This window comes from Schistocerca nitens, chromosome 3 (assembly GCF_023898315.1).
Source record: "Schistocerca nitens isolate TAMUIC-IGC-003100 chromosome 3, iqSchNite1.1, whole genome shotgun sequence".
In the NCBI taxonomy this organism is placed as follows: Eukaryota; Metazoa; Arthropoda; class Insecta; order Orthoptera; family Acrididae; genus Schistocerca; species Schistocerca nitens.
The window spans coordinates 974,786,022-974,810,598 of record NC_064616.1 but is presented as its reverse complement, the minus strand read 5'-3'; the positions used below and the strand labels follow the sequence as shown (position 1 = coordinate 974,810,598).

The 24,577-nt window shown below is 41.9% G+C and overlaps 1 protein-coding gene across 1 annotated transcript in view; it reads right to left on the bottom strand.

The window, feature by feature from the left end:
- LOC126249509 (uncharacterized) overlaps window positions 1–24,577 on the bottom strand; it is a 465,406-nt gene that overhangs the window by 56,145 nt on the left and 384,684 nt on the right. Inside the window, exons 4-5 of the mRNA XM_049951160.1 lie at window positions 19,009–19,132; window positions 4,993–5,146 (exon numbers count right to left, since the gene is read on the bottom strand). Of these exons, the coding sequence (XP_049807117.1) occupies window positions 4,993–5,146; window positions 19,009–19,132 (278 nt within the window). The remainder of the gene's footprint in view (window positions 1–4,992; window positions 5,147–19,008; window positions 19,133–24,577) is intronic.

Below are 24,577 nucleotides of genomic sequence, written 5' to 3'. Positions count from 1 at the left end.
AGGTTTTTTCTGGGTTTCCTTGCTTTCTTTGAACTCCACTTCTCAGTGATACAAGCTTTGAGGATTTCGCAAAGTTGGTACGTATTTGTTTGTACCGACCTTAATACTGCAGAATTCAAATGGTTCAAATGGCTCTAAGCAGTATGGTACTTAGCCGGTCGGCGTGGCCGTGCGGTTCTAGTCTGGAACCGCGTGACTGCTACGGTCGCAAGTTCGAATCCTGCCTCGGGCATGGATGTGTGTGATGTCCTTAGGTTAGTTAGGTTTAAGTAGTTCTAAGTTCTAGGGGACTGATGACCACAGATGTGAAGTCCCATAGTACTCACAGCCATTTGAACCATTTGAACTATGGGACTTAACATCTGAGGTCATGGATCCCCTAGACTTAGAACTACTTAAACCTAACTAACCTAAGGACATCACACACATCCATGCTCGAGGCAGCATTCGAACGTACGACTGTAGCAGGCGCGCGGTTCCGGACTGAAGCGCCTAGTACCGCTCGGCCACAGCGGCCGGCGCAGAGTTTGCTGCATAATAACACGTTTATTCGTATTACCAATGGGATATTATTTGACCACGTTCTATCATCTTTTCTGTCAGCACTGCCTCTTGTTTCTCGTTCTCGTGGTCCGCAAATTTAATGTTAACAGCAAGCCGTCGTGTCTGCCCGCGAAGGCATTCTCCACAGTTGGTTTCTGCGCTTGCACCGCGAGGTGGCTGCACTTATTCACGTGATCAAGTTGGTTCTGACTACAGCTGGGGGCTACGGTTAAGTATTACATTGTAATTTATCCACTCTCAGCTTCTTTCGCTGCTCCGTTGCACCATGATGTAGTAAACACAAGCCACTAAGTATTGTTACAGCTTTGACCCATAACACTAGTGATGAGCAGTCGATTAATGTTTCCTGCGTACTGTCCTGACCAACGAAAAAGTGCATTGGTAATATCTTCAGTTTCCAATGTTTGCTATCTTATACAGTAGTGTGTTTGGTGCACGCTAGTCAGTTGTTGGTAATCTCATAAATGCAGAATAAGCCAGTACGTAAAAAAAAATATCAGTTGAACAAAACTCAATTTGTTTGCTTTTCACACTTCAATATGAAATAGTTTTGCCGAGAAGTAACAGAAGAGTCCATTAACACGAATATATGAAATCATTTTTCCTGAAAGTTCTATTGAGTTCCATCTATGGAAGTCAGATATATGTAGAACATGTCATATGCTCTCAGCGACTTACCAATAATAAGTATAATCTGTTATGCCGGCACCCTTAATCGTACACTTGTATGAACGAAGGTGAATATGAAAGTGTTAATGGAGTCGAATTGATCCTTTGTGAAGTGTACATTGCTGTGTCTAGACAAGACAGTCTAGACACAAGGGAGGTAGCCGAAAGGGCACGCGTCAACTCAAACCGTCTTGCGTTAAGTCTGGAACAGGATACGTTATGAATGCTATAAAGGAAAGAACGGAGTTTCTCGTATACTTAACTTTAATTCTTTGTGGTACATTTCTCTTGATAATACAAGTGAGACTCTCTCCAGATATGGTTAATGCGCCTTGCTAGGTCGTAGCCATGGACTTAGCTGAAGGCTATTCTAACGGTCTCTCGGCAAATGAGAGAAAGGCTTCGTACGTGTAGTCGCTAGCAATGTCGTCCGTACAACTGGGGCGAGTGCTAGTACGTCTCTCGAGACCTGCCTTGTGGTGGCGCTCGGTCTGCGATCCTGACAGTGGCGACACGCGGGTCCGACATGTACTAATGGACCGCGGCCGATTTAAGCTACCACCTAGCAAGTGTGGTGTCTGGCGGTGACACCACATACATATTGGTTCAATAAAATACAGCCCAGTAGGAAAAATATTTTTATTGAAAAACGTTTAGTTACATCGGTCTTGTACCGATAAACTTGGAAGAGAGTGTAACCAATGTTGTCCTTAGTAAATCCGTAAATGCATCAAATACGTGATTCAGTTCCTCGAAGAAAAATAAGGGAATGATGTTTTTAGGTAATGAAACACATGCGGGATACAGGCTTTCGCATTTCCGCCAATATCAGTCTCGTAACGCGTTATTCTTTGACGCTGCAGTATTTGCGCACTTAACCATAATGATTAACTATGGAACTTGACTTAAAATTATACTGTTTGTGTGGTATCGATAGCAACGATGCCACGGAGTAGTTTCTCAAGTTGGCACTACGAGAGACACAGAGGACAGCGCCCTCTAGCCCGTGCTGTCGAGGTCTCTGAGCTCCGCGACTGCTTCGGCCCATTAGATCGGTGAAGCCAGCCAGGACACCTCGCTTCAGCATCGCACCTACGTACAAAGTTATGCAATCGTTTATCACCTTGTTTTTGCTCCAGTAAACCACGTTCTTGCAGTACCGACTTGTATTACCTTATCCCGTTCCTACCCACGCGCCGCCTCCCAGGCGAGACACAAAAGTTTGTTTACAGATGACGCATTCCTGAGTTAGAAGTACTATAGTATGATGTACCTTGGAAGTGGTTGCCTCTTACGTTGCTGATATTCGGATCTAGTTATTAATTTTCACTAATCTGTCGCAAACAAAGTGTGTGAAAGAATATTTGTTATGGGTTATAATGAGTACTGTATTTTATTGCGGATGAGGACCGCGAATAAATGTGTGTGTTTATGGTTTCAACGCTAGTGTTGAAGAAGTTAACTTCAGAAGAAAATTGTACGTAAGAACCAATTGATGTTTTTAGTTAGCTAGATGAACAACAAAAAATGGTTCAAATGGCTCTGAGTACTATGGGACTTAACATCTATGGTCATCAGTCCCCGAGAACTTAGAACTACTTAAACCTAACTAACCTAAGGACATCACACAACACCCAACCATCACGAGGCAGAGAAAATCCCTGACCCCGCCGGGAATCGAACCCGGGAACCCGGACGTGGGGATGAACAACAAAACAGTTTCATAATGAAGTTTTTGAGAAAGGAAGTTTCAGTTATTGGCAAACAGGATTTTCAGGGCTGCATAAAATATTAAGCTGTATGTAATTTTGTTGCATATACTTTTTGCTTCAAAAGTCCAGTGTTGTTTGTTATTCATAGTGACACTTTATGAAGACACTGTGAACTCCGTATAGGAGCCATGATGCAACTTGCATAACTAATCCATCACGCAGGAACTCCAATGCGACGCGCCACGCCTCAAACAAACCCTTCAAGTACGATACTGCAGTGGCTGTGTTGTTAAGAAGTTCCTTCGGGCATGCATGCTTGTCCGATGGAACAGGCATTACAGCGACTACAGCCCTCATGTTATACATGAAATGTATTCGCAGATGAAGACACGGAGATCCATCAGCTATATAATGGAATGACGACACTGAAAATTTGTGATGACTGGGACTCGAACCCGGATTTCCCACTTTACGCGAACGGTCGGCTTAACCGCTTTGGTTATCCGTGCACGACTCACGACCAGACCAAAACATCCATAAGTCATCGTTCATGATTCACGACCTGCACTCGTACAAACATAATGTGTTGGCAGAAGAGCCAACACCGTGTTACTAGTGGAGGCCGAAATGCACGCGTTTTAGCTCACGCAGGCTGGCGTGAGGAGGGAAGGACTATACTGACGTGAGGTCTGGAACATGACAAGGAATTAGAATTCAGAAAGCGGACGTAATTAGTTTGATACTTAACTTTAATCCATTAATGATGAACGTCGCTCTTGACGGTACATGATTCACGGCGCTCGGTCTGCAATCACTGACAGTGGCGACACGCGGCCGATTTAAAGGCTACCACGTAGCAAGTGTGGTGTCTCGCGGTGACACCACACATTATATAATTTCCGTACAGGGAGAATATTTTAGTTGAACGCCGTTACTATGTATCGCCGAAGGAACATGTCTTAACAACACAGGCACTGCAATATCATATTTATCCGCCGAAAACAGGCAGCAGCTTTCATTTAAATGTCCTTCCCCTGTACGGGAATTACACAATGTGTACAGATAGAGGTTGTGACGCATGAATGACGACATATGGAATTTTGGGTCTTGTCGCGAACCGTGCATGGATAGCCAATGTGGTTAAGGTAAGAGAGAAATCTGGGCTCGAGTCCCGCTCCGGCACAAGTTTTCATTGTCGTCATTCCATTATACAGCTGACGCAGTCCGTATTCGCGAATGAGAATACATTTCATGTAAACCCCTTAAGGTAATACCTGCATAGTCCTAGGATTTATAGTTTAGTTTGGACGTTGTTATGTCAATCCGTCAGTTTGGCGTTTACCAATTCTGTCCTTTTGACTATGTTTCACATATTATAGAAGGGCTTAATGGCTGACAGGGTTATTCACTTCTCGTGGTTACTTGAAAAACTTCCCATTGAAGCCACGGGTTTTTTCATAACTATGTTTCACATATTATAGAAGGGCTTTATGTGGCTGACAGGGTTACTCACTTCTCGTGGTTACTTGAAAAACTTCCCATTGAAGCCACGGGCTTTTTCGTGAACTCTTATTTGAAACAGGTAAAGATACCAATGTCGTGCTACAAGGGTTTTATCGTTCGCGTATCAATTTCCAAGTGATAAAAATGGCCGATTTCGAAATTCAATCCGTAATTCCAAAGAAAAAGGGTATATCGAAATTGGTACTACTCACCGACAGCAAAAACTCAGAATGTAGAGTCCGCGGATAAATGCAGAATAAATCAGTGACCCAGACAGGTAATATTTATCATATGAACGGAATTGGTATTTAGCGAAGACACTATGCAGCATAGAGAACTGCCAGCAGAAAAGGACCTATAGGCTGGATCAAAAGATATTTACAAGTGACCAGAATAGATGATTGTCCCATGCAGATAAATATTTAAAAAATCGAAAAACAGTGTTCTGATGACATTCGTTAGTTCGGAAATTTTTACCTATACGTACGAGTAAGGTTATACATTCGTTAAAAATCCCCCGTAAGGAGCTTGTATGTCGCCTTACCTGAGAGCAGCATTGTTTCCGTACAGCTCGAGGTTGAGGTCGTAGAATCCCTCGGTCTTGCTGCAGTCCACTTCGTCTACACGTTCGCAGACCCTCGTCTCCTGGTCAAATACGGTGCCGTTGAGGCACAGGAACTTTATGTCGGTTATTTCTCCTGTAATCACACAGCACCGTTTTATCATCGTTTCCTGCGAAAGGTCTATAAACATTAACACAAGGTATCTTGTTCCCATCACATTGCGAGCACAGTTCCATACAAGCAAGCAAGCGGGCAGTGTATTAACAAACTTTCGTTATGTTGTACACCCTTTAGGAAAAACGTTTCCGGCGGAGTCTGACAAAACTAGAACACCGTTTACCTATGAAATTAGGTATTAAAAGATTTTCCTGTCAGAAAATTATGAAAAGAATCTGCGTCTTTATCCTCACAGAGTTCTACATCTTTAACCTCACAGATTTTCTGTTGTGGTGCTTGTAGACCAACCTGTACGTTTCCACCTCTACCGATGGTTTGTGAATAAAGTGGATCGGCACATGTGTACTCTCAGTTTTTCATTTCTTCAGATGAGGCGTGGTTGAACCTGCCTGGAACTCACAGAACTCTAGTCATTATGCTCCAGAAAATCCTTCCAAGAACGTTGAACAGTCGTTTCATAATGTTAAAACTGTTCTCTTGGGGAGCAAGTGTAAGCCGTGTCTTGTAATAAGAAGTGAACTATTCCCATAGGCAGTGAATAGAAAAGCCCTGAGATGTAAAGCAATGCATTAAGTAGCCTGTGAGCATTTAAGCGCAACTGAAGCTGGATGTTGCATAGCTACCATCTGAATATTGAAAAATAAGTAATGATTCATTAATAAACTGACCAATAATTAAATAAGTTTTTGCTTCTTGCTTAGAGTGTACAGCAGTGCTCATGAGGATGTCCCTTCAAACATATAGTCATTGATTCTCAGCATGAAAGATACGCTGGACCATCAAAAATCAACACATAACTTATGAACATCATTTCCATCTAATGTCTCGGTAAGGTGCCAGACCACTCCACAGTACATCTAGTTAGCAGCGACCATCGTAACCGTAGTCGCCGACCTGCCTTTCTGAATGTGAAACCTTATTTTGTGATAAGAGAGAATACTTAATGCTAATTTTTTAATACAGAAGTGGCCTCTGATGTGTAAGAGTATTCATGGGAAATGATTAGAACTAAGAGGTTAAAGCAATATGGCGGCGAAGCAGCATGGCTCTGACTGACAAGTAACAAAGAAATGACTTGGTTTAAGGGCAAATAATTCAGAAAGTAGTTACATAATACATAAATGGTTCAAGTGGCTGTATGGGACCTAACATCTGAGGTCATGAGTCCCCTAGGACTTAGAACTACTTAAACCTAACTAACCTAAGGATATCACACACATCCATGCCCAAGGCAAGATTCGAACCTGCGCCCGTAGCGGTCACGCGGTTCCAGACTGAAGCGCCTAGAACCGATCGGTCACCACGGCCGGCCCATAATACACAGATATATAGTTGATTTACAAGTCCACGTGGGTTCTCAACGCAGTGCAACATTCGTGAGTTTCACAATGAACAACTGGAATACTAAGAGCCGCGCGGAGTGGCCGCTCGGTCTTTGGTGCCATGTCACGGATTGCGCGGCCTCTCTCGCCGGAGGTTCGAGTCCTCCCGCACGCATGGGTGTGTGTGTTGTTCTTAGCATAAGTTAGTTTAAGTAGTGTGTAAGTCTAGGGACCGATGACCTCAGCAGTTTGGTCCCTTAGGGATTCACGAACGTTTGAACATTTTGAATACCAAATTCTCAGTATACAACGTTTAACAAGGCACCAAGTCTTTTATAATTCAGGAGAAGATGATAAATCTGAATCTACAGCTTGACGGATTGAAAAGATAAGCCGGCCGCTGGTGGCCGAGCGGTTCTGGCGCTACAGTCTGGAACCGCGCGACCGCTTCGGTCGCAGGTTCGAATCCTGCTCCGGGCATGGATGTGTGTGTTGTCCTTAGGTTAGTTAGGTTTAAGTAGTTCTAAGTTCTAGGGGACTTATGACCTCAGCAGTTGAGTCCCATAGTGCTCAGAGCCATTTGAAAAGATAAAATTCGTCACTATAATTAGCTCCCAATCAGTCAAAATTGATCAATTTACAAGGATAAATTTCGCCATGCGGGAGAATAGTGTCACAAACCTGAAAGTAGAATAATCTTGAGCAAACTGCGCTGAAATTTAGCAATAATTTCCCAAATTATCAAACCATTTCACCTAAGTTTCTTCACGACAAGTAACTGAAAAGACATACAAATTGAATGAAAACAAAATCTGATGTGTCATATTCCTTAAGCTAAAAATAACTTGTTTGTAAGTATTTCAGAAAAAAAGCCCACTGAGGATACCGCAACTGTGGTGAAACATGTTTGGGTGATAAAACAAAACAATAATTTGTGAAAAAAGGTGGGCCTATCCTTAATTCATTACTGCTGAAATGACCTCATTCAATATTCAATTTCTTCATCATTGTAGAAATTCCGAGCCAACTCAAACCGACACCAGAGCCAGTCGTCACCAGTACCAGAGCGCTACACGAAACAGAACGGCACAGCGTGGCAGAAGGAGTTTAAACAAGGACCAACTCGCAGCTTCGAAACCAGGGAAGCTTCCCATTGGCTTATAGACGAACTGACCTCCCAAAGATGCGAAAGTTCCTCAGTGGATGTGCAAAGAGGTTGCTTTAAAAGCTTATTTAGTTCAGCCGAAGCTGATTATAAAAGAGATACGCGAAGTATTCCAAAGATAACTGTCGCTGTCTACTAACGGTAGGAACCAAATATAGTGGCTAAAAATGATTTTTTCTGGATGAACAGGCAACATTCACAAGATTCGGGCCAGTTTTACGAGGGCGTTTATTTTCGTTTTCGTTTTGTTTTATTATACAATAAATTTATTAAGTTCCATAAGCCTTCTCTTTCCTCCTTAAGCCGAAAAACTCACAAGCTCGCAGTTACTCAGATATTGCAAAACTTTTTTTGAAAGCTTAGCCATCTGAAAATAAGCCAGACTGCTTGAAACTAATACTGGGGCAATAAATAAATAAAATAGAAGGTGATTGTTTGTGGTGTTATTTCTGTTTATACTGCATTTCCGCTGTATATTTTATATGTATTGTCCTGTCACTAGCTTGGTTTGCTATCAAGTGCGACCTCTCTCCATGTACTTTTATGTTCCATGGAGCATTAGTGTGATTGATGGTAATGACGTGGAACTAGTCATTTTAAACTCATATTACACATTCATATGAAAATACGGATAGCTGCTGGGCGGAGTGGCCGTGCGGTTTGAGGCGCCACGTCACGGATTGCGCGGCCCCTCCCGCCGGAGGTTCGAGTCCTCCCTCGGGCATGGGTGTGTGGGTGTTGTTCTTAGTATAAGTTGGTGCAAGTAGTGTGTAAGTCTAGGGACCCATGTCCTCAGCAGTTTGGTCCTTTAGGAACTCACACACGTTTGAACGTTTATGGATACCTGCTACAAGTTAAAAGGTTTTTTCAAATATTTACAGATGTTAATTAGTAATTCCTAGCTACTATCTTTTACACATTCCATAAATAGAAATACTTCTACGGAATAGGGGTAAATGATCAATAATTTTGGTGGCAGCATAGAGCAACCCTTTTTGTGGTGGTGGTTAGTGTTTAACGTCCCGTCGACAACGAGGTCATTAGAGACGGAGCGCAAGCTCGGGTTAGGGAAGGATTGGGAAGGAAATCGGCCGTGCCCTTTCAAAGGAACCATCCCGGCATTTGCCTGAAATGATTTAGGGAAATCACGGAAAACCTAAATCAGGATGGCCGGAGACGGGATTGAACCGTCGTCCTCCCGAATGCGAGTCCAGTGTGCTAACCACTGCGCCACCTCGCTCGGTCCTTTTTGTGCTAAACGCAACCTTAATGTGAAATAATCGACATCGTTTGTTCTTCTGGTATTGTGATCATGTGAATCATTGTTTCTTTTCCATTGCAGTGGATTTTGTACAATAAACTTCGTGAGGGAATACAAATACTATGAAGCAGTGTTCAAAACGCGCATTCCTTGAATAAATATCTGCAAGATGTCGTCGACGTGTATCACGCGTTATTCTTACAGTGAGTTTTTGAGGAATGAAAAGTTTGTTTCCTAAAAATGAATTATCCCGTAACATTATTGAATTAAATTAAGCAAAATATGTCGACCTAATGATTTGTCTCAACAAGATATGTCGACCTAATCATTTGTCTCTCACCAAGAATTGCAATGAATATAAGTGAAAAAGTGGCTGAACTGAGTTGTTTTAAATGCTCAAAAATGTGTTTTTCTTGCTTAAATTCTCATTAATATGGATATTTAAAATTTGCGAAGTTTCCACTCTAGTTACTATTTCCATACCATGTGTTACATTTATCATTCATGTAGTACCTCTAGACGTGCAGACTTGAATACGTTGTTTCCTCTGAGTGACAACATTTGTAGAAAGAGAGTATTATTTTTAAGAACATGATTTACCGATGTTTCTATTGCTGTGTGTATGTTGGTGTTGGTTACAATACTAGTGTCTTCTGAGAAAATAACTAATTTTGAGTGCTGCATATTAAATAGAAGGTCGTTTATACACAATGCTTTTTTTTAAAAAAAAACAAGCTATGTATCTTTACAGGAAATAGTATTTGTCAAACCTAGAAGAATAGCTCCTATAATGATATTCCTGGAAACTAACACCTGTTGAGATATGGGCCGTTGAAGATCCACAGCTCACGACCTACTTTTTATTTGCAGATGAGGTAGGATTCACCAGAGATGACGTAGACATTACCACAATATTCACGTGTGGGCAGAAGCAAATCCTCGAGCAATCTTGGAGATGGGGCATCACAATCACTTCATTACCGATGTACGAGCAGGAATTGTCGCTGACTGTCTCATACGAACCACACACTTTATCAAAGAGATTAACAGATGATGTGTATCACCGATTTATGGACTATTGGAGAAGGTGACGCGTGTATAAACACAAAGACTCTGGTTGACTGGTGGAAGTACGGCGGGGCTCCACCCATTTTCTACGGGTCGTGCGGGAGTATGGTAATGGACTGGTCTAGCCCGCCCTCTGCAACACGGGGACTAGACACTTCAATCACAAACACGCGACCGTGGACGCACAGATCGGGTCATATTCGTGCTGACAGCTGAAGTCAGCACATGGCGGGCCAATTTCACAATATGCTCTACAGATGGTGTTGTCTCTGGACTTTCACCGGCCGATAAGGTGACCGCGTGACCGGGAAAACCCTTCTGACGGGAAGCGCAATGGCTGCGTCTTCCTCATGGCTACTTTGAGCGTCCAGTGCAAAATGAAATTTTACCCCAAAATTAATAAATATTGAGCCATATGTGTCACTGAAGAGGCAATAGGCTCATTTGAAGCGGAAAAGATGGACGATTACGCGTGTGAAGACGCGCCTTCGATATCAGCATTAGTTTATAAGTTATTGTAAGTTAAATGTTATAAATAATTCCTGCTTTGTAAAAGTTAATATCTCGGCAACGAATTATGCGATTGCAACAAACTAGGGGTCTACAAATACATCTCGTAGAACTGTGTCGAACTGCCATAATAGATTTACTGAAATTATTCGCATGATTGAATGAGAGGCCAGAAAGCGAATTTCGCGCAATTAGAAACAGCTTTTCTTACGAAATAAATAGAGAAACATTAAAAGTAGCGGCTGTACTGTAAACTTTAGATAGATAGGAAATCGTATAATGTATAATTTAAACTGTTTGTCAATATTTACACTTATAAATCCGAACACGGAAGAAAACCATATACATTATTGTTTATAAACTATGTCAAATAGAAGAAAAATGATAATAGCATATTTCTCCGAAAATTTACTTGTGGTCTGATGTATCATATGTGTATAAAAGGTTAAAATTAGGAATTTCAGCAATTTTCGTGTTCAGTAGTTTAACTGACTTCATTGGCGCTTCACCGAGGTTTCCTGGGTGAACAGTAGCATTTTGGTGGGGATTCTGTGTTCGATGTCGTTGGAGGTGGTCCAGCTGTGTTGCTCTGTGTTTCAAGAAAGTTTTATCTGATGAGCGGTGAAGTAGCCACTAGTTCACGTGTGTGAATTATTCAGAGTTCCCACTTTCGGACAAAGAAATTTTTCGGCATCTGATGGACTTGTTATTCTTGAAGTCTCTGGATGTCCATCTTTTCACAGGTGGTTGCGGGATCAGGCTGTTCGATACAGGATGTCAAAGTAAATTTCAATATTGCTGGCCCCTGTTTTCATCAAAACCGAGATAGTGGATTTCTGCTTGCTATAGCGATCATCTGCCGACCCACCTGATGGCAGTTGATCGCTGTAGCAAGCAGAAATCTACTAATTTCAGTATTGCTGGCCCCAGTTTTCATCAGAATCGAGATACTGTCTTCCTATACGTCGGTCAGAGGACTGAAGATAGCGCAGTAAAATGTTGAAACTGGTAGCCAAATAAAATAAGTTTGGAAACTAGACGACTGAAAGGTATTTAATTTGACATACTCTTATTCTTCAGGTTGCGTGTGATACAAGCCGCACTTAGATTTGAGATACTGTGGAACTTTAAAGGTTTTCTAAAGCTAACTCACTCAATTAATCGTGGTCTATTTAACCGCCTCCGTGATCTTAAGAAACTTGGTCAGGCTCTGAAACTTCTATGTTCTTATTGGAAATAATCTCGAATTTGTGAAACTTTTAAAAAATATACTTGAGTGCGTACGTGAATTTTACATAGCAAATCCTGCCTGTATTTATATTAAATACGTCTGTGGAACATTGGGTACACGGTGACGAATGTGAGCTGGCGCCCCCTAGACGAGTCGTAGCCAAACTTGTAAGTCGAACCACATTTACGGGGCCCCATTGAAGTGTTTGTGCTGTGTTATGTGTGGGTAAATCTTTTCTTGTAGTGGCACTCTGAGTTGATTCAGAACTTGTGAACAGTTTAGAACTTTGATTTTCGGCGAGTTGATGAGAGAGATTGTATTTTATAGCCTCATCCACACCACATGCACATTCCATGCAACCCGTACAGTTGCTGTTCGTACAGTTGCTGTTCCCTGTTCACTGGAGCTCAGTTCGTCGGATTTCTGTTTATGGGGACATTTAAAGGCATTGTTGTACGCCCAACCCATCGACAATGTGCAGACTTTAGAGGATTATGTAACCAATGCATGTGACACAGTCCGAATAGAAACAGGTGAATCTGAAAGTGTGTGTGATTCACTGCGAAGAAGGGCTGAAGAATGTGTCAGGATGCTTGATACGGATAACACATGCAGCACTGCTTATAGTATCTATTTCTATGTAACAGAAAGATGGGAATGAGAGAACAGATTTGCCCATTTTTCAAGAGGTATTGGTTTGTGGACAAACCATTACAGGAGCTTTTGTTTTAGTTTTGACTACTGCTACTTCCTGTAGGAATATATGACATTTTTTTCTAAACATTCTGTGTATATGAGAAACAATAGTGGACTTAAGACGGTGCCTTGTGGAATCTAAAAAGTTATGTCCCTCCAGTCAGAAGAATGTCACCTGCTTGAATTGTTTGAATTATTATGTACAGCTTTCTGCATTGTTTTGGCTAGATATGACATTATCAACTGGTTGGCTATACCATCAATTCCATAAAACCTCAGTTTATCTGGTAGGATACTGTGATTCACACAGTCAGATGTCTTAGATAGGCCACAGAAAATGCTAACCGATCCTATTTTATTATTTAATGCTTGTCAAATATGATGAAAGAACGTTTAAATGACATTCTCAGTTGAGCACCATGTTTGAATTCCCGACTGTGAATTACTAAATATCTTATTGTTGCTCAGCTAATATGTTATTATAAAGTACATCACCTTCTCAATAGTGTTGGAAAATGATGTATATTTCAGTCTCTTTGGAAAATGCCCTTAGTTACTGATACATTACATACAGGGTTATAAACAAACTTTCGCTACTTGAGACATCCTCCATGAAGAACTAGTGATCGTAGGAAAATGAAATTTTGTGCGAACATTTGTAAGGAAATGCGGAAGAGAAATAACGAATAAACAACTGAAAGAAACGCATTTTAATTTCCACGTGAATGAGTTCAAATCTGGTGATCTTGGTGGCCACGCAGTTTGGAAGAGTCCACTGATGATTCGGCTTTCTCCAAATGTGTTACGGAGTAACCGAGTGACCTCACGAGCAATGTGAGATGGGACTTCATCGTGCACGAAAACAGTTAAGTCCACAGCACATGTCTCCCATAGAGCAGGGATCATATGCTGCCGAAACAGATCACAGTGATGTGTGCCATTCACAATGCATATACTTGGATCTTGGGGTCAGAGTTCCTCAAAGAAAAATGGACCAATCATGAACTATACCATGAAGTCACAGCACACAAACACGTGTGCACTATGTAGGGGAACTTCATGAACGATCGTTGGCGGCGACAATCGTGAGTGTTCACTGCCCCAGTGAGCTTCAACACTCCTAAAAATGTTCCAAGGACACATGTCTTCAACTTCAATCCTTGCAAGAAATGTTAAGAGCAAAGTTTACTACAATATCTGTGTCACGTGGCAAAAGTTGTTGAGAAATGGGGAGTTTTTACGAACACAATTTCACAATTGTTCGCAGCACATTTCGAACCGTCGACCTTGGGATGCTCAGCTGTCGTGACACAGCTCGTGCACTGCTTGAAGATGACACATTACGTCCAGCATTCTCAGCCGTGGCAACAATAACTTCTTCAGCAATTTGTTGTGCGATTGGCCGTCGGTCCCTCCCAGGAGGAAACCGAATCTTAGCCGATCGTTCCAAACTGCGTATCCACCAAGATCACTAGATTTGAACCCTGTCATGTGGAAACTAAAATGTGCTACTTTCAATGGATTATTCGTTATTGCTCGCCCGCATGGCTTTACAAACGTTTCCACAAAGTTCCAGTGTCATAAGGTCACTCGTTTTTCATGGGGGGCCCTTTCAAGGAGCGAAAGTTGAATTCTAGGCAGCCTATGTTTCTAAAGAGACAGCACTTAATAAATGGGATCAAGTCTTTAGTGCTCTGTTGGAAAAACCATCAACCCAGATAGCTTCTATTTCTTAGTCTCAGAGGGAGAAGTTGGTGAAACATCTGTATGACTGAATTTTGTGTGACTTGCTTTTCCAACATACTAGTTCGATATAAACTTAAGTCTGTTGTCTCAGATGCTGATTTCTGACATAATGTATATGTTACTTGATTTTTAATAATTTTTCTTAGTAATTGTGAGTAGTTTTTGCAGCGTGTTGATACTCTAGGAACATTACTTGATCTTGCCAACAAATAAATTTCACTTTTCCTTTCATGATGTACTTTAATCCCTCTGGTGATTCATGGTTTCTTACAAGACTGTTTCATGTTCTTACTGATTAATTTATGAGGAAAGCTCTTTCAAATAATCATATTGCAATACCTCGTGTTAGTAGCTTTTCCAAGACGATCGTGTGCCAAGACACTTGCGTGGGGTGCCGCACAAAACCGAAAACGAAGAAAGAGTCGAGTAGAAATCAATAAGCAAGGAATCAGGTGACAAAATCTGGATCCATTCGTAATGAAGAACCCGCCGGTGTATCCATAATTTACCGATCCGTTTTATTTCGTGGTACTTAAAAATTCAATCAAGAATTAAACCATTAAAGAAATTTCTTATAGAAAAGAAGCTTTATGATAATGACTCCTAACATACTCAGGAACCAAAACCTGGAAGAAAATTTCGACTGCCGTCATTTTGATGGGCGTTAACAATTACTCAAGATGGCATTAACCGTTAAAAATGACTCAAGTTTTAGGCGATCGTTTTCTTGCTTGTGGGAGGCGTAGAGATACAGCGAAAATAGCCGTTCCGACGGTTGCGACTGTGTCAGTGTGAGAAACCCCTGCGAGAAAAAGAATGTGCTCAGTTACTATGTCTCATCAGCCATGATCCGGCTCCTTGGCCTCCCATGTAGTCGGCAATGGCGCTGTTCTTTGAATTCGGGAGGCTACAATAGTAAAAAGACTGGGCCGACGCCACGTCAGGACCATTCTGTTCGAACTTCCAGATGGACCGACCATCCACTGCAGTCATCATCACCATTCACGGTCGCATCTTGCCGCAGACATTTATCACCATACTCTGTTAGCAGTTTAACTGTTCATTACTTTGAACAGAACATAACAGAGTCGTTGTATTTCACTCACAGTTTCGTTCACTTAGTGAGTATATTGTGTTTTGACTGTAAACTAACTAGGCCATCCATGTGGTAAGATTCACCGAAATTCCATCCTATCCCACCCACTTTGTCACTTTGATCTGCTTCCCAAGTTTCAGCATTCTCTTACCGGTTTGGACTTAGCTGTGTGCGTATATCTGTGATTCAGCACTTAGTTTCTGTGTCGTTTGTCATTGTGTGAGGCCAGAGAAGGCTGTCCTCTGCTTAACATTGTTTTGTTCCATTCTGATTTCAAAATATATCTCTGTTTTTATTACGCCTTAATCTCTTTTTTATTAGTGTTGCGATATTTTCCCGCCTTTTCCCAATGTCCAAACAAATAAGAGACCACATCAGCTTACCGTCCATTCTAAAAGTGGATGCACTCAGCGACTCTACGTGATTTATAAATTGTGGAGTGCAGCAGTCAGTCGTCCTTTTTAGATTTTATTATGCAGATCCAGGTTTCGGCTAGTAGCTAGCCATTCTCAATGCTCTATTTTTTATTCTCAGTGCATGTAAATCCCTGTTGTTGGGGCGTCAGTCAGAGTTCTTTGAATACCCCCTGCAAGTAGAAACGTTGCCGACGCCTTACACGGTCAGATACTGGATAGAAAACCAATTTCAAATCCCGGGTGACTGTTATATTTACCTCTCCCACCAACTGTGGCAAATTCTTTTAATTTACTACGCTTGGGATTGTGAAAGCTGTGGAAGACATCTGGGCAAGGTAGTTATTATTAATTTATAATGGAATAGATCAAATTTTATGGCTACATTTGGTTCACTATAAATTTCATCATAGGTCATCTCTTGTAAACTATTCTTAAAAATGTTTGTCCTTGAGTCATTAATTGTTCTAACTGATTTCTACAGAGGGAAATGCATACTATAAGGCACTGTCTTATTTCTCCCAATTAACTGTGCATCATGATCAGAAAGAGCGTTTGCTACTGAGTGTACAATTATTTTATTGCTTTCAGATTCACCAAAGAAAACATTATCAGTATAAGTTTTACCGTCTTTCCTACCCATTTTGGGAAATTAATTACTATGATCAAGTTTTAGGATCCAGATATGGTTTCCAGATCATTCTAACAGAATCCTTTAGAAAAACTACACTGTGATCACCGCAAACTATTAACCGCATGTTGTCTGACAGGTAGCATAGTAACGAATCCATATGATTCGTAAACAGTTCAAAATTTCCCGCTGGCGATCTACGCACAGTTACAAATCAAAGTTAACTATTTTCAGTACTAATTCTCAAGCACCACACATTTCTATGTGGTGATCCCTACCAAATCAACTTGTTTCTAAGTTTCTGAACTTCTTTGTATATGCAACAACTCCTCCTTTTCCTATACTACTTCTACATGAGTAAGAAGCTAAAATGCAATCTGTTTTATTCAGCTTCTCTATCCCTGTGATTATCAGGTGTTCAAATAGTCACAGGGTGTCTGTCTGCTCAGAGCTCTCTATTTTTTCTAAAGACATAAGAAAGTCTTCTTCTCTGTTGTTCGGTCTTCTAACAATCTGATGAAATAAGCTAACGTTACTTATCAGTGGATCCTCAGAACTTTCATGGAGCTCTTCTGTTATTCCAACATAATTTCTTTTGATAAACATGTTGTTAAGTGAAAACAGCACCTAAAGCTGAAACTGGCCAATCGTGTTGTGTCATTATTTTGTTTTCACAAAAGTTCACAGTCCCTGTGTGACAATGGTCTTGCAGTTTATCAGCTCAATCTGCAATGACCATTTTGCCCTTCCTCTCGCCTCTTTAGTGGTTTGTGCCTGCTGCTACCGCAATTCGCGTTAGATTTCTGCAGAGTAACACATACTAACACAAAGAAGGACTCTAGGCGGAAAGCTATGTATGTATGGATAGTGGCCTTGCTGGGAAAGCAGAAGGAACGCCAAGGCCGGTGGCCGCAAAGCGCGCTCCATGGGTGGCAGTAAATCGAACTCGTTAAGGTATCAGCCGTGGACTTACGGTGCAAGGATATTTAGTCGGTACTATCTAGCCAACACAACTATTGTATGTGCGCTGTGTGCCATTACCAAAGCCATCGCACAACACTCCTACAGGAGAAGAGGTTCTACACTTCCAATGAAATGTACAAGCTTGACAATCTCGAATATGGAGTTGTAATCCCAGCGGGCAAAAAATTACTCCTAGGAGACATCCCGTGTAACACCGCCTCCGCCATTGATAGCGCCCTCAGTTCGGCGAGGAACTGAGTCCACAATTTTGTCAGCTATGTCTGAAGCCACTCACTGATCATTACAACCCATAGAGCTATCAGACTGCTTTGATATTGATTCCTACAATTCACCCAGACCTTTGCATGGAATTGAGATAGTGTGATTTAGCAGACCAGCTGTGTAAATGGGTAAATCTCAGACTACAAATCCAAAGATCTGTGATTCGATCATCCGAAGGTCATAGGATTTTTTCTGACCTCTCTTAATGGGAAAAGCCAGAATACACCGTGGTTGGGTGGCCACATTAAACTATAATTTCTCATGTAACTGGCTGGTATAGTCAGTTCATTATCTGCAGGTGTACTATCTTCAGTAATACTATGCGTAGTAAAGCAACGAGACTTCTGACTGAGGACAGCTTTACGTTTACTTTGCGACAGACGGACGTTTTGATGTCCAACAAGAACTGGAGAACAGAGCCCTGCAACTATTACTAAACACAAGGTGGCTTTGCGGCAGCTTCGTGGCCTAGGCAATGTTGTCGTAGCGTTGTCTAAGACCATTAAGCTACTTGGAAGGTATTTTTTGCTTATTGGTCATGAATACATCCTTGGCAGTCACTTTCACCTGGGCATGCTGATTGTCTCCCGTGGGAAGACTGGGATCGTTACAGCCACATAACTATCAGATTTACCAGATCCTATACTAATGGAGCATCTGTGAAAGCATCTCGATGCTGTGTGAATCAGCCTCCATGCATCCTTCAACAACTGTGGGATGCTCTGCGAGAAAGCCGTGAAGACCTATTAGTTGCCGACTGAGCTACTTCCATCCCATGTATCAGCCCTTTCTCTTGTATGCGGTAACTTCATAACAGTAATGTGCCTCGTCAGTGCATACATTCGAGAACACAGGAAAAAGTCATGTGTAGTGAGGAGATGCAGCACAATTCCATCAGACTGATGGCTCTCCGTTCTGTCGTGGACGTTTACGAGGTTGGTTTCCTCGTCTGCCTAATAGATCGCTTTTGGCTGTAGCCCAAAAACAGCTTTGTCAGTCGGTGATCAGTCTGCCAGTAGTCAAGTATGGGATTACCTAGCGCCAGCTCCACACACCACCCCACAAGCTAGCTGGAAAAAATCACAATGTTAAAGGTTTGGACCCTACGACGAGAAGGACCTGTACCCACTGCCCAGCAGATAGAATGCGCGTTTTTTCATTTGTAACTTCTTCAGAATTACTTCAACAAAGCAGTGAGAGCGTACAACCTCAGTAATCTAGATGTGTGATACCACTTCTTTTAATATTCCTTTTCTTTTTGATACCCGGCTTTGATGGTCTAGTCACCGACGGGAAGTTAAAATCTAGTCTTCTTTGAATAATATTACATTGCGATTGTAGAATGAAGAAGAAAATTTGGGTAAGTAGGAAATGGTAATAAGCGTTCAGCGGCTTGCGAGGTATTGCAGCCGCGGTTGCAGAGCCCCGGAAATCACCTTTTTGGCCGATGGTGCACACGTGGAACATCTGGCATCCCGTCTCCACATCGGCGTAGTAGCCGCCGATCACCTTTCCGTCGCACGAGAAGTTCGTGTCCGGCAAGTTGTCGAAGTCCAGGTACTGAAAAAAGAAACAGCGCATTTCTCAAGACTCAACAGGTAATGTTCAAAAAAATGTTCAAATGTGTGTGAAATCTTATGGGACCTAACTGCTAAGGTCGTCAGTCCCTAAGCTTACACACTACTTAACCTAAATTATCCTAAGGACAAACACACACACACACACACACATGCCCGATGGAGGACTCGAACCTCCGCCGGGACCAGCCGCACAGTCCTTGACTGAAGCGCCTTGGACCGCTCGGCTAATCCCGCGCGGCAACAGGTAATGCATTCCCTCTTGTGTACATCCGCGACATCTTCAAAATGGCTGGTGGTATCAGATTCGAAACTAGGCTGAATGACCTTAAATATAACCACAATAAGAAGAAGGTTAATATTTTCAGAATGACAAAGAACACTGAGAAAACTACCTTAAGCATTTGGATAGAAACTGAATAGATTTACTTCCACGGAAAAGGCGATGGTGAAGCAAACTGCAGAGGTTGTATCACAGAGATAAGGCACAAAGCAAAATTAAGTTGAATGACGTTGGTGGCTGCCGTATCCTTAATAGGTCGTTTGGAAATACTTTCTTTCCTCCACCTCCCGTTCAGGAACATGAGTGTTGTGGCTTAAGTGTGTGTGCTCCGTGAAGCTGACTGGACGAGTGCATGTAGAGTTTTAGTGCCGAGTTTGTGTTGTTTATGAGTATGGGAGAGAAAGCAGGGATAAAGTGAAACCCTCAGCCTACTCATCTTAGAGATGAGCCCTCGACCATCCAACGGACGAGTCACCACGTCAGCGTCACATGACCTAATTCCATGAATCGGCGCAGAAAGGCTCGAAATTTAATCCAGTCTATTGGGCAAATTTTGGTCATCAGGTACTGCACGACATCTCTTCTTCTCCCCTTGCTATCCAAATGTGAAAATTTCTTGCAGCATCAAGATACGAACTGAGTAACAGCTGTCACCAAAGCTTTCAACCACTCGCTAACAGTTAGTACATTCATGTGTCCTACAACTCAAACTACCAACCCCCCCTCTCCAACACACACACACACACACACACACACACACACACACACACACACACCAAAAAAAGAAAACACGTATACACACTCTTTAGCTCACTCTCTCGCTCTCATAAACACACACGATATTAACATTATGAACAGAAGTTAGTTTTGAACATATACTTCGTTAGGTTGGCAACAAGTAGGTAAATACACCAAAGAGAAGGAAACACTTAACGAAGTTACAGTATTTACGTTGTTAAAAGCACAGTGTCCGAAGAAATAGTTGTATTGAGTGGCAAAAGAACAATAGTACACCACAAAAAGAAGGAGAAACATGGCGAACAGTGTGAAAAAGGACGTAACTCAAAATTGTGCTTATCTGTCAGTAATAAAGAAGTGGTGCGACCTCCAGACCAAATGAGCGCAAACGCAAATCACAGCAAATCGTAAGTAATTACTTTTTGCATAAAAAATCGCGATGTGAACTGTTTGATAATCTAAAAATAACCAGACTGTATCGTTATAGATCCCACTGATGCCTCAGAGCAAGAAAAAGGCGAAATACGTCTGGGAAAAGTAAAGTAAGTGGCAGCAGGAAAAGGCGGTTTTATTTACAAAACAAGTATTTGAGTAACGCCGAGAGCTGCCGCACAAGCGTGCGATAGTGACCTCGGCTGCGGAGGTGGGTAATCAATGGCCTTCAAATGACTGAGATACATCACCCCAAAATTAATATTAGTCTTTTGTATCCCATAATAGTACTTCCAACAGTGATTGTTAACGTGTTTCCTTTCCTCTATAATATTTTGTATTAAAGATGATGCATCGCACTCTGTCATCTATTCGCAACATTGGAATGTTTTAACCAACCAATAATCTCCAGGCAGAGCAGGTACTGTCTTCATATCATGCACAGAAAGTTAATCACGGATTTCTCACTTAACTGTCGAAGACTTGCAGCTGACAGATAAATTGAACTGGTTGTCTCTTCTTTCAGTTACATTATTGCAGTTGTAATATTCAAAACTACTTTGCGATATACAACTGCAGGCACACCTATGATCCACAAGCCAGGCAATGGACGCTTCCCATACCTCTGCTAAGATCATTGCTCTCAACTCCGTCTTCCAGCCCTCACGGTCTTGCGATGCCGACAGGATTAGTGCACCCCGTTCCAGTTCTCCAGGACCTCCGCCCGGAAGTTAGACATCCTGAGCGCTCAACCAGGGAGCACAGGGAGCAGTATAAACCGTGAAATGCCTAAGAGTAACTATCAGAAGCGACCTAAAGCAGAATGGCCACATAAAGATAATTGCAACAAAATCATATGACATACAGGGATAACTGGAAAAATGTTAAGGAAATGTAATTCATCCACGGAAGAAATGGCTTACGAAACACTTGTTTTACGGACTCTCGAGTAATGCTTATCAGTCTGGGACCGTGTACAATGCGCATTAATAGAAGGAGATAAAGAAGATCCAATGAAGAGCAGTGCCTGTCGTTACGGGAACGTTTACTAAGTGCGAGAGCATTACGGCGACGCTCAACGAACTCCAGTGGCAAACGTAACAAGATTGATGTAGAGAGAAATTAGGAGAACACGTTTCTAGAAGAGTCGGGCAACGTATTACTTCCTCATATATATATCGCTAAATGATCACGACGAGAAAATCAGAGAAATTACAGCTCATGCGAAGGTTTACAATCACCCTTTCCACACACCATCTTGAATGGAACAGGAAAAGAGGGAAAATAATAGTGATACCCTCCACCACACACCGTAAGCCGGCTTGCAGAGCATTGGTTTAAACGTAGATGCAGATGTAGTTGTAAAACAAGGTATAAAACCTAAGATAGGCACGTGCTATTCGTAATGGGATTCGTTACGAGAACGTCGATACCGGAAGTCTTCAATAAGTTCGCTCATGTTCGAAAATGTTCCTGGGTGCATGAAGTACCCTCATATGGCGACGGGGGAGGACATGTAATGCATCCAGAATCACTGTCGAACATTAAGTCCTAGCATACGGTTCAGCATCCTCGATATGTGAGTGTCTCGAAGACAGCAATTTATGCTCTTTTCTGTTGAGCTATGTTGTACGGCGGGATGGTGTCGTCGTTGAGTTACTGTAGGAAAATACAAGATGACGTAGACAGAACTTCAAGTTGTGTGATGAATGGCAGCTTACTCTAAATGTAGAAAAAGTTAATGCAGATGAGTAGGAAAAACAATTCTGTACTATTCGAATATAGCGTTAGTAATGCGTTGCTTCACACAGTCGTGTCGATTAAATATCTAGGGGTAACGTTGCAAAGAAATATGAAATAGAATAAGCACGTCAACTTGGTATCAGGGAACGTGAATGCTTGACTTCGTTTTATTAGGAGAGTTTTTGAAAATTATACTTCAGCTATAAAGGCGACGGCGTATAGAGCGCTAGTGTGACCCATTCTTGAGTACTGCTCAAGTGTTCGGGATACCCACCAGGTCGGATTACAGGAAGACATCGAAGAGGCGAGGTGCTAGATTTGTTATCTGAGGGTTTCATCAGCACGTAAATGTTGCGGACATGCTTCGGGAACTCAAATGGGAATCTCTGGAAGGAAGGCGACGTTCTTTTCGAGGAACACTTCTGAGAAAATTTAGAGAACCGCCATTTTATGCTGACTGCAGACCGATTCTACTACCTCCAACGTACATTTCGTGTAAGTACCACGAAGCCTCGTACGGAGGCTTATAAACAGCCGTTTCTCCCTCGGTCTATTTGCGAGTTGAGCAGGAAAGGAAGTGGCTAGCAGTGGTATTTGGTAACGTGCGCCGTGCGCCATACAATGGCTTGTGAATTTAGATGTAAATGATCGTTTTTGTGGCTCAGGTATTATGGTGTGGGAACGCATAATGTTGCATGGGCGTACTGATTTCCAGATCTTTCAACATGTAATACTCACTGGTTACCGTTATTGTGACATGCTACTCCTTCCCATGAGTATCTTTTTAGGGGTGCATTCGGCATTTTTGTGGATGACAGTGCGCCACTGCATCGAACTGCGCATGTGGAGCAGCTCTTGGACCTGGGAGGGACAAGAATTCAACACGTGAGCAATGCTGTTGCTCGTGTGCCATAGCTCTCTCGCCTTACTGCACACTTCTCACGCCACATTGTCTGTGCGTGAGGAAGGGGAAATAGGGGAAACTGCTAAAACGCTAAATTTAGATGGCAATCCACTCGCACTGCATGCGACTTGATTTCATGTCGTATGTCTCAACAACACAGATTACAAAGAAAAGAAATTTTCAGTATTAATTAATTATTTTTGGCGCACTGAAGGCACAGCATAATTTTTGTCTGGTAGAAACTGTCGGCATATTGACAGATGCAGATTATTTCGCAGGGTTTTGCTCTCATGTTGCAATGTAATCATGACTTTTTTAGTCGAAAACAGCCTTTCCCTACAATACAAATGTTGATCGAAATACTTTACCACATTTGCAACCTCATAATGGAGACGTGGAATCTCTTCCTGAGAAAAGCAAATGGACTTCTTGTGTAGTTTAAATGTAAAAGAATATTTCTTTTAAATGGGAATTACAATCAGTCAGTTCCATCTGCATGTTCACAGGGTTACTGTAAACTGAAACTGCAAAAGTTCTACACAGCTCCAAAACAGATGTAAGATTAGCAGTGTCCTCCAAGCGATTAGAATACCATCCTTGTAATTCTTTCGAGGGAACAGTGAATTCTTCAAGCCTCGCATTTTCCTTAACGCCAGTGAGCTTAGGCAAATGGATGGTGTTTATATCAGAATTTGTCCCCTCCACAATACGATTTTCTTTTTAAATTCATCCTCATCAAATCAGAAATAAGTTGTTTCTCGCCTTGCAGTGTCTTACTGGGGGCAGTGTGTTGTCAAGACCACTTAAAATGCGAGCTCTGGAATCCATTCCGGATGTGCTAAATTTCGTAACTGCTCTCGTTTTTCCTTCATCGTTTCAACAAAGCTGGTTTTAAATCGAAAAATCTTTCCAGGTATGCCCCATGACTTAATCAACGAACTTTGGAGAAGTATATGAAGTCTCCATCCTCTTCGTTCATTCCCATTGTAAACTGTCGCAATTGACAGTGGAATAATGCGTGCGACTTCGGAAAATTTCCAGAGTTTATTCGTACCACCAGTATTCCATGCCTGCAAATTAGACACAAAGTGCTTCTCGATTTACAGCACAATGCATGCCATCTTTCGATCATTGCAATATTTTGCTCTTTCATCGTCAACTAAATCTTTAAATTCTTTCTGCATGGCTTTGTAATGTCATTCCATTGTAAATTTTTGGAGCCCAGCTATTATACGACTGTATACCTATTATGCGATATTGAGACTTCTTCTGTCAGTCTCATTCATTTTTAAAGGCTTGTGGTAATAGATCGCTAGACTGCACGCCCG